This window comes from Ranitomeya variabilis, chromosome 6 (assembly GCF_051348905.1).
Source record: "Ranitomeya variabilis isolate aRanVar5 chromosome 6, aRanVar5.hap1, whole genome shotgun sequence".
Taxonomy (NCBI): domain Eukaryota; kingdom Metazoa; phylum Chordata; class Amphibia; order Anura; family Dendrobatidae; genus Ranitomeya; species Ranitomeya variabilis.
This window is the reverse complement of record NC_135237.1, coordinates 541,671,749-541,690,028: the sequence shown is the minus strand read 5'-3', so window position 1 is coordinate 541,690,028 and position 18,280 is coordinate 541,671,749. Positions and strand designations below refer to the sequence as shown.

The window sequence follows — 18,280 nt, the reverse complement described above, 5'->3', positions numbered from 1 at the left end:
TTGCACTACATCTAATATACATCTACATCTGCCTCCATGATTGACCTCCAGACTAATCTCATCTTCTCATACTTGCAGAACATATCTGTCAGGAGCGTAACCGGAGAAGTTTACTGTGCAAAATCGGGCAGAAAGTTTTTTGGGCAAATTCATGAAAAGTTTATTATATCTGATTGGAGGTTTGTCCTCTCTGGATCATACAGGTATGAGAACTTTGATTTCTATATTCATTGTAGAATTTGTGCAAGTTGATTTGTAGCACCAGTTCCAGCGACTATGCCGGTAATCTGTGGTTGCTGGACAAGAGCCATGAGAAACGCCACATGCATCCCGGCATACAAGGCTCTTTTTTTTTATTAGCTGTGATGCACCAATCCCGAATGATCCAAAGAAGAGTTTCGGATATAGTAGCTGTAGAGAAAAGGCTTACGCAAGAGACATACAGCTAAATTAATGGTACAGTTGGACCTTGAACCCACAAGATTGTAATTTAATGTGATGTTCCAACCTCTTCAAATGATTGTATATGGTTAAGATTAAGATATGGCATGACTTTCTGATCAGTGACTGGTGGGCATCTTCAGGTTTCTGCGGATCTAACTTGCTGATAGGGCTATGTCCCCGGCGTTTGGAGTTGGATTATGCTGTAGCTTCCGAGCACTGACTGGTGACTGTTGTCGGATCGCGGTGGTTGTGAAATATTTATTTCATGGAGTGCCACTTCATCCCTCGCATGACAGCCTCTATGAAGGGGCAACACGACTGGAGCACACAACGGGGCAGGTAGCGGCACATGAAGCCCATGCCAATTCAGACCTCAATCAATCTCTATTCCCAAAAAAGCAAATATGGTATCTTGATTTTTTTAATGACTTTTTGCCAATATCACACCTTGAACAATTTCTGAAAATAAACGAAAAACAGAAATGTTCAACTCTCCTGTGTTACAAAATCGGAGCATGAGGAGTAGATAAAAATACGGTTATGGGTGTAGTGGTGGGAAAAGTAAGCAGAAGTGGGCATCCTCTGCAACCAACTAATGAGACATGGAGCCACCTGACCAGGGCTTTTTTCCATGACTGCGACAGCAAGTCTAATAATTTACCTTCAAAGATTTTTTTTCATCTTCGTAAATGGGTATAACTGCAAAATGCTTGTAAAAAAAAAAATCAAGAGCAGAGTGATTTTTAATTCTATAGTTTACCGCTCATCACTAAGGTTACCGGCCACCTCCCAAATATATCAGAGGCTGTGGGTTTCCTAGGCAAGGAGCACATGAATTCCAGCTTTTTGTTAACTCACTTGTAAGCGCTGCTCTGAAGCTGTCCAGATTGCTGGATCCGGCTTGCAGCATCAAGGGAGTACACAGCTCAGACCTATGATGACTCAGCCATATCGCTGGCCCTAACTGTCAATCATCATCAGCACACCACTGCCTGGCAAGCAGGAACCTGGGAGGCTGGGGAGTGGTGCACTCTTGAAGATCAATAACGAGAAAACCCCTTTAGGGTGTTTTCAAACGGAGTCTCTGTGCTGAGTTTTTTTGAGCGGAAACTCTCCAAAATTCTTCTCAAAAATACAAAACTTTTGAAAATCTTGGAGTGTCTGCTCCAACACTCAGCAAAAAAGTCTCAGGGTGAAAACAACCTTGGGGAACTACCTGTAGGTGTTAGAGAACCTTAAAAACCCCTGAAAACACCTTTAGGATGTGCTCACACTAAGTCTTTTTGCTGAGTTTTTAGAGCGGAAGCTCTGCAAAATTCTCCTCAAAAGCTCGAAACTTCTCAAAATCTTGGATTTCCTCTCCAAAAAAAACTCATCAAATAGACTTAGTGTGAACACACAATTGGGGAAATGCCCTCAAGTTTTGGAGATCCTCTCCGAAAACCACAAGGAGTACAAAGTCAATAAGTTTTGATTGAAGATTTCAGCTCTAAAAACGAAAAAAAACAACTAATCACGAACAAACCCTTAAGCGTAATTAAAATTTCTTCGATATCTTCAAGGTCAAAAGGAGATATTTTTTACAACTAATATGTAGATTCTCAGGTCCCATTCATTAGATTTGGCATCGGCTGGATTATCTTCAATTTCATCTATGGAAATCGAGATAATTTAATGCAGGATAAAACACAGCCCTAAAAAAGTGTGAAAAAAAAACATCAAAGGTCTTTTGTAATCTGGAGCCAATGGTATAAAACACCTATTATCCTGCACAGAGTTCCTGGAGAACATGTATAATTAATGAGGCTCAGAGCTGTGCGTGTGAGAGCTGCAGGTGCTGGGCGTGGGCTCCATGTAGGGCCTTGTGCCCACTCACAACCTCATGTTTACACTTTTCTCACCTGTATCCAGCCAAGATGCCAAATAGGCTCCAAGGTGACCAAAAGTTTTGCCAAAAGTGAATCTACAGTAGCAAATATTTTATACTCTTACACACGTGAAATCTGCGGATCAAGTCAAGAATATGTTTCAAAAAACGTCCCATTAGGTTCTCGCAAAATTTCTGATTGAAATCTGGATATTTAGGTCCCGATTGATTATCTCATTCGCATATTTTTTTCGACTAATTTTTGGTATTTTTCGCCTGTTTTTAATTTACGCTTTACTCTTCTTTTACTTTGTAGTTATTTTAAAACTACTTTATGTATTCGCCTCTTTTTGTATTTTTTTTTTTATGTCCATCATTGTGGGAGACGTTTTTTTTTTCTTAAAATTCGTTACATTTTTATGCAAATGTTCTTCAGTCTCCCCAGAGTAACTTTTATGTAGGTCTTTAATTTTTGTGCAAATTTTACTATATTTTTGTTCAAACGCTTAAAGACAAAAATAAAAGGCATTTTTGATTTTGCTCAAAATTCATGAACCGATTTGAAGAATTTGGTGCAATAAAACTTCAATGAATACCACGAGACAAAAAAGGAAGAGTGACTTGAAAAACCCTTACAAATGATAAATTGGGACTAAAGTGTCCATTTGTCGTCAAACTATGGGGAGTTGTTGGTTATCCTGCTTGGTTATGTGTACATTTTGGGTCCAAATTAAGAAATTTACTCTTTATAGGTCTTGAAAATAAACCCCAATCTCTCATTGGTAACACTTGTGGCCAAATGAATCCATGGCTAAATGTAAGAACTTTGATGATTGTCGTAAACTTTTAACAGTTAACATTAGAAGTTACGTTAGACAGGACACGACACGGATGGTGAAAAATTGCTGCTTAGACCCACCCAATCCTGAAAATGTGGTTCTAAAAATACTCATTAGAATGGAGGTAGATAGGTGATAATTTGCCCATTGGAGAAAACACCGTTAAAAACATATAATTGGGCTAAATCTTTTGTTTGGGATTTTGTATTTTGTTTGTGCCTTAATATATACATTTTTTTTTTTCCCTTATCAATCTAAATTCTATATTTAAAAAAATTCCCTAGGGTATCGGCCACTGTTGCCATTTAGCAGTGATGACTGAGCATCTGCAGTGCTTACAAGCTCTTATCTATAGAGCTTGTAAGCAAAGTTGAAATACATATTTTTTTATTTTTCTTAGTGGTTTCATATATTTTTCTCTTATCAATCTAAATACTATATATAAAAAAAATTCCCTACAGAACCGGCCACTGTTGCTATTTAGCAATGATGACTGAGCATGTGCAGTGCTTACAAGCTCTTATCTATAGAGCTTGTAAGCATGGCACTGATGCTGTCTGGGATAGCTGGAGCTCCTGAGGAGGCAAACCTGCCTTTGGCTATGTGCACTCTTTGTGTAAAGCAAGATATGACACCCAATTATTTTGTGATTGTCCCAAGTTTAATAAAAAAAAAATGTATTGAAATCCTCACACAAGTACGGCTTTTAGTATTAGTGAAACTTAATTAAATTAGTGTGCACACACAATACTTAAAGTCACCTAATTGTGGCTATCTTTGAAGAACTAATCAATTAATTAACATATATACAAAATAACATTATGATTAAAGTGTTGCCTAGGATCAGAAAATCAAGGCTACTTTTTTTTTTTCAAAAACAGCGCCACACCCATCTGTAGTTTGCGTTTGGTATTGCATCTCTGCTCCATAAAATTGGTGCTGACCTGCAACCCCACAAACAACCTGTCTACAAGTGTGGTGCCCTATTAGGAAGAAAGCAGACTTGTTTTTATGACCGTTATTACACAGTCCGTAATGTACTTTTTATTTAGAATTTTTACTGAATTTCCCGCTTTTTATAAATACTTTTTTTTAAATAAATAATCTGTACATTCGTTATTTGGTCAAGACACATAACCTGAAGCTAAGCAATTTACATGAGAAGTACTGGAGCCGTCAGAAACGGATACTGTAATATCATATAATCACTAGCATGTGCGCCCCGGGGAGGCACTTTAATGGATATAATAGCAGGATAGGTGTAATGTTGGTATGTCGCCGTCTCTTTAAAAAAAAAAAAAAAAACTATAGAAGTTCACAGTTAATTATGGTGTTTACTTGGAAAAGCTGAAGGAAAATGTCCTGTACGCAGATTTATGAAAGAGGTGAATATTGATGAGCTGTTCTATATCTGTGCCCATCTTTCCCAAATCATCCAGAGTATTGCTTCTTATACACGTAGAAAACAGATAAAAAAAAATTACTGCACAAAAAGTGTTTTCCATTCAAGTTTCGCCCAATTAGCTTCATCTGGGGCTAATCCTTAACTCTATTTGTTCTTATATTTGAATCAGGTAGAGAGGCCCTGTTTGCATAACAATATATATAACACTCAAAAATCAACCTTTAAAGTAAAATATATCTGTTCATGATAAAGGGCAGTAAATATAAAGTTTTTCTTTATTTTACTTTGCTTCTTGTGAGATTATTAGTGTCTAACTTTTTTTTATTCTTGTTAATGGGAAACCGTGTCAATATAGGTTGCAGGAGTTTTAATTCTTTACAGAATAAAGGGATTGACCCAACCGAACATCTCTACCGGTGCCCTTAAACACTGAATAAAAGTTATCTAAAATGGACGATTTCCACTATAACGAACGATTGTTGACTATTTCGGGAAAAACAAATGATTGTTCGTTTTGATTGATGACCAAACAAATGTTCACTATTGTTCAAAACACTGTTCGGGCAAGTTGGATATTTATTTCCATTTGTGACACACATGGTCCCCCAACTTGGTCATGAGTATCAGTTTCTAACAGGTATTCTGCAATCTCAAAAAAATTTGGAATTATTTTTTTATAAAATATTTTTTTTTGTCAAAATGAACCCAGCGGTTCAAATGGGATTTGTATCGCAAAGTAATGTAAAACATGGTAAATTAGACCCTGGTGTCCATACCTTACGTTTTATAGTCCTTGGTTTCCAGCAGGGCTGTGGAGTTGTTAAGCCAAACCTCTTACTCCAACTCCTCAATTTCCATGACTCCGACTCCACCAAAATGGTCTCCGACTCCAACTCCATGACTCCGACCCTGTCTCCACAGCCCTGACAGGGCGTGGAGTGGGTAAGCCAAACCTCCGACTTCTTAATGTCCATGACACCGACTCCGACTCCACCAAAATGGGCTCCGACTCTGACTCCACAGCCCTGGTTTCCAGAGGTCACTTACTTTCCTTAGGTTATGTTCACATTTTGAGGTGTTCAAAAGCGATTAGTTCAAGATGAAATCACGACAAAAAATGCTCCTTTTAGGGGGGGGTATTTTGAGACGTATTTATTTCCCTGAAGCATTTTTGAAGAGTTTTTTTAAGTATTTTTTTTCCAGTAGTGTTCTTTGCACCCTTTTGACTTGATGTGTCAAACGTTTTTTGACTTTTAAGGCAGTTTTTGGAGCAGATCCACTTCTTAAAAATGCAATAGGAGTAAAGCTTAAGGGGGTATAATAAAGTTTTGATGTTATCCCAAAACCTTGGGATAGGGGATAACTTCCCGATTGCTGAAATTTGGGTCAATCGTGCACACTGCCGCTCCATTCATTTTTACGACAGTGCCGAAAACCAAAACCAGCTGAGTGCAGCACTTGACTCTCTCCAGTGGTCCCATTAAGAATAAATGGAACAGATGTGCGCTGAGCATGATCAACCACGAAAGCATTCACACGGGGCTCTTCAGAGCTCTAGTTCTCTGAATCGTTGGGGTTTCCAGTGGTCAGGCCATCACCATTTGTGAAGTAACTTCCAAACTCCCACATTCTGTAACTCTAGAGATCTGTGTAGTTAGTATTGAGCCTGGAACTAAATGGACTAATGAGACCAGACCATTGTGGACAGTAGACCAAAGAAAATTTAGGACGTGGGCTTCCGATAAAGGTCCTGAATTCTCCTATTCTTAGATACACCAAGAATACTTCCATCATATTCTCTTAAGTCTGGTTCCGTGTTGATGTTATACGGTCTCCCATCACATCTTTCTGGCTCGGGGCTGCCTTAAGGTTGACTTTACATAAACTGGCAATATATTTTTTACAGCACCTGCCGAATACATGGGAAGCTTGTGTGTTGCATTTCTCATTCCTAGGATGGACCTCCGGCTGTAGTTATGTTTATAAAAACTTCTTCTCTGAGAACCAATTCTTGACACTAATGAAACCACCTGTGCGAGTAACCTGCCAAATTCCTCCAGAGGGAAAGCCTGGGGGTGGGAGGATGCTGCGAAATCATAATGGTGTGGACTTGTATTGGAAAGGACAGAAGATAATTAATGCTGGTTCACTACAGCCTCTGTCCTAAAATAAGTCTGGGCATGTTGTACAAGTTAGAACTTTGAACTTAGTTTCATCTAGACTTACAGAATGGTGCATTAAAGGGGTGGGGGGTCTGATGGTGGGTCCTGATGGTGGGGCCTGACGGTAGGGCCTGATGGTGGGGCCTGATGGTAGGGCCTCAGCGTGGGTCCTGATGGTGGGGTCTGATGGTCGGGTCTGATGGTAGGGCCTGATGATGGGGCCTGATGGTAGAGCCTCAGCGTGGATCCTGATGGTGGGGTCTGATGGTGGGGTCTGATGGTGGGGCCTGATCGTAGGGCCTGATAGTGGGTCCTGATGGTGGGGCCTGATGCTGGGTCTGATGGTGGGTCCTGATGGTGGGTCCTGATGGTGGGTCCAGATGGTGGGTCCTGATGGTAGGGCCTGATGGTGAGGCCTGATGGTGGGTCTGATGGTGGGTCCTGATGGTGGGTCCTGATGGGGGTCCAGATGGTGTGTCCTGATGGTAGGGCCTGATGGTGGGTCTGATGGTAGGGCCTGATGGTGGGTCCTGCTGGGCAGTAGTGAAATAATTGAACTTTTTTCTAAACTTTTTTCATTGTTATTTTTATCTTGTTTTATTTTTCAATTATGTAATTTTTGGGGTGTTTGTAAGTGTGAATATGTGTATGCAAATGTATACGTACATGTATGACAGTATGTAGTGAGTATGCTTAGATGAGCGTGCCTGTATAAAGCTAGTGTGCATGTGAGTGTGTGTATGTGTGTCGCTCTCTAGACAGTTGGCAACCCTGGACAGGTTGCAATGGGCAAGAATCTACCCCCGTGTTTTATTAACTGCCGGTATGACAGCTAGTTTCAATCTCAGAAGTTCAACCTTTAGATGCCACAGTCAATAGCGACAGCAGCATCTAATCTATTATCTACAGCTATTACATTGTGGGATGGAAAAAAACAATTTTCTACTATAAAAAATGCTTTATAATTTAAAGAAAATTAGTAAGACAAATGGACACATAATGGACATCACTGTGTCTGCAAAAGCCCAACCTTAGCAGCAATAGAATGACTCAGACCCTATGTTTTGTATAGAGGATTTCTGAGGCTCCCAATGTGAGTATGCTCTGATCAGGGTAAAGGTCATTGTGTAGGTATGGTGGAGGAGGTGAGCTGTGACATCATTTATTGTGAATGGTGGATCCTGTGTTATCTACTGTATATAGAGGTATTATCAGTCATTGTACAGGAGGAGGAGGTGAGCTGTGACATCACCAATTGTGAATGGTGGATCCTGTGTTATGTACTGTATATAGAGGTGTTATCAGTCATTGCACAGGAGGAGTAGGTGAGCTGTGACATCACCTATTGTGAATGGTGGATCCTGTGTTATGTACTGTATATAGAGGTGTTATCAGTCATTGTACAGGAGGAGGAGGTGAGCTGTGACATCACCAATTGTGAATGGTGGATCCTGTGTTATCTACTGTATATAGAGGAGTTATCAGTCATTGTAAAGGAGGAGGAGGAGGTGAGCTGTGACATCACCTATTGTGAATGGTGGATCCTGTGTTATCTACTGTATATAGAGGTGTTATCAGTCATTGTACAGGAGGAGCAGGTGAGCTGTGACATCACCTATTGTGAATGGTGGATCCTGTGCTATCTACTGTATATAGAGGTGGTATCAGTCATTGTACAGGAGGAGGAGGTGAGCTGTGACATCACCTATTGTGAATGGTGGATCCTGTGTTATCTACTGTATATAGAGGTGTTATCAGTCATTGTACAGGAGGAGCAGGTGAGCTGTGATATCACCTATTGTGAATGGTGGATCCTGTGCTATCTACTGTATATAGAGGTGTTATCAGTCATTGTACAGGAGGAGGTGAGCTGTAACATCACCTATTGTGAATGGTGGATCCTGTGCTATCTACTGTATATAGAGGTGTTATCAGTCATTGTACAGGAGGAGGAGGTGAGCTGTGACATCACCTATTGTGAATGGTGGATCCTGTGTTATCTACTGTATATAGAGGTGTTATCAGTCATTGTACAGGAGGAGGAGGTGAGCTGTGACATCACCTATTGTGAATGGTGGATTCTGTGTTATCTACTTTATATAAAGGTGTCGTCTGTCATTATAATCCTGTCTGATGATAATGAGACTGCTGAAAGTGAATCTGTACAGAACAGGCAGTATGAGTATAGTATGACGCCTGGGGCCAGGGTGAGAAGTGAAAGACTTCTAATTGTCTTTTACTATACTGTAGATCTAGTATTATAAGTCTTTTCCTGGTGGCACATTTCTGTTGTGCTGACCTGCAGAATAAATAAATATGTACATTTCTGTGCCATTTATATCATACCATGAACACCATAAAGCCAAATCTCCAAAATTGGAGAATTGGTGTTATTTTTTTGTGTCACCTTCCTGCCCCTCACCCAAAAAAATATTTAAAAAAACCAAATAAACTATATCACTTATACGGACTACAACGACAGATTTTCTTTTGGACAGTTTTGATCATGTCCCCCATAAGTTCCTTACCCCACTCGTCAGAGCCCAGTCACGGAGCGGCGGGGGAGGCAGCAGCGGAGCTGTGCGCACATGACAGGACATATCGCCCTGGGCGGCTCTGCCGCTGACATGTGGAAAATTACTAATGAGCTTTAGCTCTGCAGCCGTTGTCGGTGCATGTGCTCGGCTCGCTGGGAACTGTTTGCATGACATCTATGAAGATCGACATGCCAAGGAGCCATCACAGTGAGGGAGTTCCAATCACTTGTCTGCATTTGTCTCCGGCGTGACACATTAATTACCCCGTCAAAAACAAAAAAAGAGCCGACTTGGGTGATGGAAAATTGAATATTACAGATCGTGAGATACTTCAAGGGAAGGGATCATGGGGAACGCAGGAGGAGAAGGCCCATTAACTCTGACTAGGTCCTATATGTTGACATCAGGGCCACAACCACCGTCGGACTGGGTTGGCAAAGGCCCTCCAGTAACATTGATTCTTGGGGCCCACTGTTCAGTTACATGCAATAATAACTTTTGCTACTATGTAATATTAACTTGGCTAGGTTGTTTAATGAATAATTAAATTATATATTTTTCTGCAAACTATGAATCAGGTGTAAAAGCATCAGCACTACTTCACAGGGGCCCACCGGAGGATTCTCCTGTTCTCCTGTCAGCCAGTCCGAGCCTGACTATAACAATAGGTGGTAGGGTAGAATGTACAGTAGTTGTACTTGGATAGATGTAGAACATATATTATGTGCAAAAAGTAATCTCAGTATGGAATTCAAAAAGTTTCCCAACCAGTTGCTAAAAACTGGGGTCCCTCCTTTAAACTTTTCCAGAACAGGTCTCCTCCCCCATTATGGCGATTGGAGAAAGTGGCAGTAGTCATACATTGATCACTTATCTTTAGGGCAGGGTTTTTTTTTTGTTTGCAGGAGAACCCCTTTGAGATTATTGATTGCGGTAAAAATAAAGAAAAGGAAAAAAAAACTTCAATTAATGGCTTTACAAAAAAGAAGAAATAAAGGCCAAAAAGCCCTAATACTATGCTAACCTAAAAATAGGAAAGTTCTGACAGCTGGAATGCAGAAAAGCAACAGAAAAATGATTTTGGCGTTTAACGCGGTGATAATTTATTACTGTGATGACAAATTTGTAGTTTTATTTTTAGATTTTAGTAACTAATAAAATTCAGAGCTTTGTAATAAAAAATAAATAATCAATTTTTTGTCCGTGTCTGGATTTTCTGAGATCTGTCACTTCTTTATATTTTTCTCTGGTTGATGATCTGTGTGAGGGCCTGGCTTTACACGACTTCTTTATTGGTATCATTTTGGAGTATATATTACATTTTGATCACTTTTTATTGCATTTTTTAAGAAAGTGCAGCATTTTTAATTAATTAATTATTATAGTTTGATAGTCTGGTGCTTTACAGATGTCACAATACCAAACGTGTTTTTTCCTTTCCATTTATTTAATTTTTTTGTTTTTTTAAATGGGGAAAGATTTTTTAAAAGCATTTGTTATTTTTATCCATTTTTTTTAGTCTTTTTTTTAGTCTCGTTAGGGCAACTGAGCCTGCAATTGTTTTTATTTTTTTTTACAGTGTGCCTAAGAACTAACAGGCAGGTATTTGCTAACTGCCTTCCTCTTGTGCCCGCCGCTGATCTCTGCTGGCTCACAGCGGTCACAGACTGCCCCTGCTGATTCAGCAGCTTACCCTGATGTCAAGTTGACAGAGCAGCGGCTTCTCTTCTGCTCTGCTCTGATGATGGGATGCCATCATGCTGATTGACATGTGGCTCCCTACTTTCTAACTGCGGGGAGCCAGCTGTCAATCAGCATCATGTCAACAGTTACACCAGTCGACGGCACAGCCTGGAAGAGAAAGAGCTACTCTGTTGACATGGAGCAGCTGAATTGCCAGCTAGAGCCAACTATGGCTGAAAAAATAAAATAAAATAGACCTGGCCAACCCTTTTAAGATATAATACTAAGTGTAAAGCAAAACGTAAGCGGTATGAATATTTAGTTTCAGCTGTAACAACTTGGAACAAAGAACATCTTTATGCTCTTTAAATGAATGGCATTACAAATATTAATTTTGGTGTTATTCTGTATAAAATCTGTGACAGAAGCTCTGCTCCTCGAGGGACAATGGGCTTCATAACAACCAATCGCATCGCTTCTTTCATATTCTAATATGTTAAAAAACTGAATGCTGGATTGTGATTGGCTACTGTAAAGTTATTTTAGTTTTTTTTACATGTAAAGGAAAGTTACTGGTATTATATTACATATCATTTTGGATGAAGGAAAAGATGAAATTTAACCTGAATGTATAATATAGCAACTGGAATGTTCCTAATACTTTGCTAACACCTACCGTATGTTAATTCCTAGCTTAGGGTCATTTATATATAGGAGGATGATGCCAAAAATTGTAAAAAAAATATGCAAGTTGCTTCAAAACGTAAAGATGATCTTTTCTTTTTTTTTTTTCACAGATGATACCACAAAACGCTGTTTCTAGCAATCAGCGCTTGACCCCCTAAGGGCGCAGCCTCTTTTGTGGCTGTGGGTGATGCATCAGCAAGAAATAGTCTTAAGTTGGTGAAGTGAGAAAAATATAGGCAGAAATTAAATGACGCCTTGATATCTGCGATCCGATGACTGGTTCTCAAGAAATTCATGTTTTTCTTATATGCTGAAAAGATTAATCTGGCAGAGATCGTTTCAACTCATTTACATATTTGAAAAACATGGATTTCTAAAAACAGTGTATGGTGGTATTATTTGTGAACTCTGTGGCAGTATTATGTGGGCTTTTTACAGGGAAACTTTGATAGTGTATAGTATTACACGTATTACGTGTGACAGTATTCTGTGGGCTGAATTTTCTTTATATCCTTCCTTGTATCTTGGCAGGGTTGACAACTTAATTTTGTATTTTTTATGGAAAGCTTTTCAGAAAAAAATGACATTCTTTAAGGACTAATTGTAAAATCCTAATAAATCATTCATATTTTAATTGTCTGTAGCCCATAATTCTGATATAAAGACATCAGCTACGTCCTCTGTGAAAGTGTTGGCCAGACTCTACACTGATGAGGAGCAAACACCCCGAAACAGCAGCCTGTAGATGAGTTTCTGGCTTGATCATCCACCACAACTCTTTAAGGGGCCAGACATTAACTTATAGGATAGCATATTTGCTTAGTTAGAATTTCCAAGATAGTTTCTTTAATTCTGTGCTAATTTCCATAATTTTCTCCCGTGGAGCATTGCCAAGAAGACTCCATGCTCCACTGATCTTTGTTAGGAGAGCCAGCACTTTCCCCCACGTTGCCTCTAATATTGCCCGTTTCGCCCCATGCAGCGTGGACCCTGCATTTCCATTTTATTGCACATTTATTTTCTCACCTCTCAAACTAAATAACCAATTTATCTTCATTTTTTCTGCAGAGCAGCTAATTAGTTTCTTTCATTTGTTGACTCAATCTTTATTTTTCTTAAATGTTTTTGATTTACAACCCTCTTGTCATGGAGAAGCTATTATGTTGGCTCTAGTCCATGATAGCTATGTGCATCTGGCAGAGACTGGGGCGATGTGTGCCAGGAGTGGGCGTAGGCTCTGCAGCTGGCGATGATGATAGCTGGCATGGTGATCCATCAATCTTAAATTTATGGGTACAGGTGTATGGCGTGAATACAAGCACGCGCTAGCAATATGTTCCATTCACTAATTTGTGTTTCATCTCCTCCATGTGGGGGGAAATGATAGGAATGACTTACGTGCACTCATTATACGTTTTGAAATTTTATTTTTATTTTTTTTTATTATTGTAATTAAAAAAAATAATAATTGGACCTTTGCTTTGCCGATTCTGTATCAAACCTTGGGACGCTATCTGCACCCCTGGTACACATATACTAGAAAACAACATAGTTCCAAAGGGTACTCGTCTCTTGCAGTCAGTCTTGTTTAGGCCCGTTACCTTCAAGAATTATGCATTTGAGGCCTTGTACCAAGGCGTCATCTCCCAGGACCCATCAGTGGAAAGTCACTCTGTTCTCTTACTTCTGTTCCAGCACTCGCTATCTTTTTGTTAGGTCTCCTTTCACTTAAGGTACACCTCAGAATGCGGCTCTGCTCACAATGGACCTTAGGTCTTCATTCTATGCACTCCAGACCCTATCTGACTCTCTGGCAGGAAATTATAACTTTTCCTGCAACTCTGCACCTCCCACTCTGGGCTAGTCCCAAACATTAGCTCTTACTATCTATATTGTCAAACACACACACTGTTAGTATTGCTTATACTTTTAACGCACATTACATCATGGTTCACGTTGCATCACATTACATTTTACGACAATAGACTTGTTTCTTCAAGAGGGAAAGGTGAGCAACACGTCAATCTCCTTATATCTTCAAGAGTTAAATTATGAATCTCAATAGAGACATAACAGATCTACAGGGAACGCTTCCTAAAGCGACCATATTGGGTGGGTGCACTATTACTGTCCCCGAGAGTGGGTCATCTTTGTGATTTTGGCCCCTCTCCTCTGTGTAGACCTCTTCTTGTCATCTTCTGGAAGCTGATCTTCTACTATAATAATAATTATACTATAATAATACTTATGGCTTTGTTTTTCCCCCAAGGGTAAGTAATGTAAAGCAAGAGGCAGTTGTGTCGATAAGATTATCCCCATCTCGCCATCCCTGTTCCTACACGCTCATAATTACCAGACATTGACAGGACTATGTTGTGCTTTGACTTCTGCATTCTTGTGTCAATAGAGTAGTGAGAAGATCCGCAATCACTGAGTGGGGGGCACTCGTAGAACTGCAGGGGATACGTTTCTTTTTTCTTTTTTTTTTGTCCTCTTCTTTTGATTGCCTTATGTAAAGTTATGTGATCAAACCGATTTCAGACAACTGGAATTTGGCATTATATAGAAGTCATATAGAAGCAAAGGTAGAAGTCATGCAAAGAACACACTGGGTCTTAGGTGGATCGGAGAATGTGTATATTGCCTCCCTTCATGTTTTTTTTTTAACTTGTCAGAATTCTTTGGAAAAACAATCTCTGCTGCACAGCTTCATTTCCACAGCCTGTTATTCATTCCCTGAATGTGGCGCTGGGATGTCCTTCTGATGAACTTCCCAGCACCACACATAACAAACTTCCTGGAAGAGCTGTTTTATATAAGTTTTCTATAGTGCTTGGGATATTTCCCACATCTTCTGAAAGTATGGGAGCTGTCACAGATATTCCAAGAGAGTTGGCAACAGTGGCGTAAATAGAGTCTGGTGAGCTCCCTCGGTGATTTAGACTGTGGTCCCCCATACTGATTATATATGTGTCCCCCATCCTGGTATTTATGCCCCTCATCCTTTCCCCATCCTCATATATATATATGTCCCCCATTCTGGTATATGTCCCTAATCCTAGTATCCTGTTATACTGTATGTCCCACATTCTGCCACTGTTCTTTAATGTATAGGTAAAAATAAACCATTATACTCAACAGGAGTGTACAAAGACGACATTGGGCCCCATGGCAGGAGTATAATGCACTCCCCATAGTACTCCATATAGTTTAATGCACCCCATAGTCCTCTATTTATAGTATGATGCACCCCTAGTCCTCCATACAATATAATGCACATTCTGTAGTCCTTCATATATAATGCACAGCCCATAGTCCTCTATATGTAATGCACCCATCATATTCCTCCATCTAGTATAATGCATCCCATAGTCCTCCATATAGTTTAATGCACCCCGTAGTCCTTCATTTATAGTATGATGCACCCCTAGTTCTCCATACAATATAATGCACCCTGTCTAGTCCTCCATATATAATGCATAGCCTTTAGTCCTCTATATAATGCACTGAACATTTTCCTCCATATAGTCAAATGCAAAGCCCATAGTCCACCATATCTGTATAATACTCAGCCCATAGTCATATGTGTAGTAGTATGGCCACTGTACACTCACTGGTTTAAAAAAAAATGCTCACCTTTCATCCCCTTCTCCACGGCGCGGTGTCCTCTTCTAAAGCCGGCAGCTGCCTTCAGCGTGCAAGTGGCGGGCACACATGACATCACTGCCATGCGCCCCCGGTCACATGCACTTTCTATATGCTCCTTACTCCTAAATGTTTCAAAAATAATAAAATATTTAGACATTTACTCAACTAAGACACTAACAACGTTCTCTCTTGTGTTTTCAGCTTCACGTGGCTTTCCGGGCAAATTCATAGAAACTTTTTGACTAAATTTACTGGAGAGGTGGTAGAATTATTTGATGAGGAGTTCAGACATCTCTATGCTTCATCCAAGCCAGTAATGGGATTAAAGTCTCCTGCCCCAATGCAGCCAGTACTGAGGAAAGAGGAAAGCGTTATGAGCACCGTGACAGACAGCAGCACCCAGGAAAGCGCAAACACCACCTCCGACCTTCTGAGCAACTCCTCAACTACCAGCATCTCCCAACGTTCACAACTTACCTCATCGCCTACAACCTCAACTCCAACAACCTCAACTCCAACTCAGTCTCCACTTCACAGAATGAATTCCTTCCATGGATACTCCTCCTTGAGATCCCCTCCAACCCAAACAAATTACCAAGCAAACTACTACCAGAGGAATTACTTACCAGAAAGCCCAACACAACACTTCAACTACAATAACAACATTTACCGCTCCTTGAGAATCCATAGAGAAGAAAACAGCCCAACATCTAGGTTCACCCAAGGATGGAGAATGTTCTCCAAGCCAACAATGACTTAAGTCCAAGTGACTATACTATTATGTAGATACGTAAAATGCACTGAAATATAATATAAAAATCTAAAAGTAAGAGTGCAATGTATAGAAATCTATCGTGATGATGTTCTGCACAAGAATTAATGATTTTAAAATATCCAAGATAGTGTTCATATATTGCCACCAGAAAGTATTCTTAGGTCGATAGGTCAAAGGTTCCTATATTTTTACTTTCTTTCCATGTACAAAAATTGACTGTTATTATACTAACTACTGTGTAAGTTACTATAATGGGGTCATGACCACAAAAAGAGGACATGAAAGTCTGCACTCTTAGGCTAAATTCAGATGTCCGGATATCACAGTCCTAGAATGTGACCATGACTTCTGGACCATTTGCAGGTCTCTTGGCCATTTGCGAGGCTGTTAAGTTAGGGTCAGGAGATGGCCCCAGTCAATTTGGCAGTTGCGATCTGTACTTGGACTGTGATATACAAATGTCGGAATTCGTCCTTAGGCTATGTGCACACCTTGTCTTTTTGCTGAATTTTTGGAATGGAAACTGAGCAGAACGCAAGTTTTTTAAGCATTTGAGATGGATTTTGGATGGCTTCTATTCAGTTTCCTGGACCAGAACTCATCAAAAAGACTCAGTGTGAACATAGCCTTAGGCAGCACAATATTTATAACATTTGACAACACGGTGACTTTTAGTTGAGTTGACCCATGTAAGAGTGTTAGAATAGTGAGCTTACTGACTGTGCTTTGAAAACTATGGAAGCATCTTTTTCGCAGGGTTGTGGTCCATTCGCAGATCAATAGTCAAGCTCTTACCCTAGCTTGTGTGTAATGGGGCTCAATAGGACTATATTCACAATAAAGGTCATAAATTAATGCAATTGCACTTGTTTACTAGAGTAACTGAAAAAAAATGGCATTTGAGTTGAACATCATGTGTATAAAAGTTTGATTTTTTTTTTATACCCAAATGGTGCAGAATTCGTAAAGCAAAACTGTTTTTGTTGGCCAACAAAGAACGTTCTACTTTTATGGTATGTTCACACTGAGGTTTTTTAGGAGTGTTTGGAGCAGAAAATATTTGGAAACTCTTCAAATCAGCCTCAGAAATTCAAAACTCTTTAAAAACTTGGCATTTCCACTCGGTTTCCATTTCAAAAACTCAGCGAAAAGAATCAGTGTGAACACACCCTTAAACAGTTTTGAAATTTTTTCCCCAACAACTTATTTAAGTAAATGTTTTACAAAAGAGCTGAAGAAATTAAATGAAGCACAGGTAAACATTTGTTCGCACAGTTTTTTCAGGCGGACATAAGAACAAGTTTTCCATGGGCAAACCTCTTCAAGAAAGGTTTATTTTTGTGGAGTTTTTGCAAGTGGTTTCTTTCCTTGAAATTATTTTGAAGAGTTTTGGAAGAGGTTTTTTTTCCCATGATGCTTTTTTTCCAGCTCTTAGACTGGGACACTGCCTAGTTTGGAGCACATTCCATCAGGCTTTTGAAAACCTCTTCAGGAAAAAAAAAATGCGTGAAAAACTTCTCATATGAACAGCATGGTGGATTTCCCTAAGAATGAGGCAGTTTTACAAGTGTTTTTGAAGTGGCTTTTGAGGATGATTTTGTAGAGGGTCCACTCAAAAAATACCTCATAGAAAGAAATCCTTTTGCACATAGCCTTTGCAGAGTCTTTTTGCTGAGTTTTTAAAGCTTAAACTCCCAAGTTTTTAAAAAGGATTTTTGTCAGTTTTCATTCAGCAACTATACCCACAAGCTGTCTTATAAACAGGCAAATCTGCTGAGTTTTTCAAAGCAGAAGACACAGTAACATAGTATTTAAGATTGAAGGAAGACTTTAAGTCCATCTAGTTCAACCCATAGGCTAACCTAACATGCCCTAACATGTGGATCCAGAGGAAGGCATAAAACCCATGTGGCAAAGAGTAAGCTCCACATTAGGGAAAAAAAATCCTTCCCGACTCCACATACGGCAATCAGACTAGTTCCCTGGATCAACTCCCTATCAAGGAATCTAGTGTATATACCCTGTAACATTATACTTTTCCAGAAAGGTATCCAGTCCCCTCTTAAATTTAAGTAATGAATCACTCATTACAACATCATACGGCAGAGAGTTCCATAGTCTCACTGCTCTTACAGTAAAGAATCCGCGTCTGTTATTATGCTTAAACCTTCTTTCCTCCAGACGTAGAGGATGCCCCCTTGTCCCTGTCTGGAGAGTTTTTTTTCTTAAGCTA

The 18,280-nt window shown here is 39.7% G+C and overlaps 1 protein-coding gene across 1 annotated transcript in view; it reads left to right on the top strand.

Annotated features, from left to right (window-relative positions):
* FAM83A (family with sequence similarity 83 member A) overlaps positions 1–17,950 on the top strand; it is a 28,762-nt gene extending 10,812 nt beyond the window's left edge. Inside the window, exons 3-4 of the mRNA XM_077271180.1 lie at positions 79–203; positions 15,474–17,950. Of these exons, the coding sequence (XP_077127295.1) occupies positions 79–203; positions 15,474–16,032 (684 nt within the window). The 3' untranslated portion in view covers positions 16,033–17,950. The remainder of the gene's footprint in view (positions 1–78; positions 204–15,473) is intronic.
* Positions 17,951–18,280: the final 330 nt, after the last annotated feature.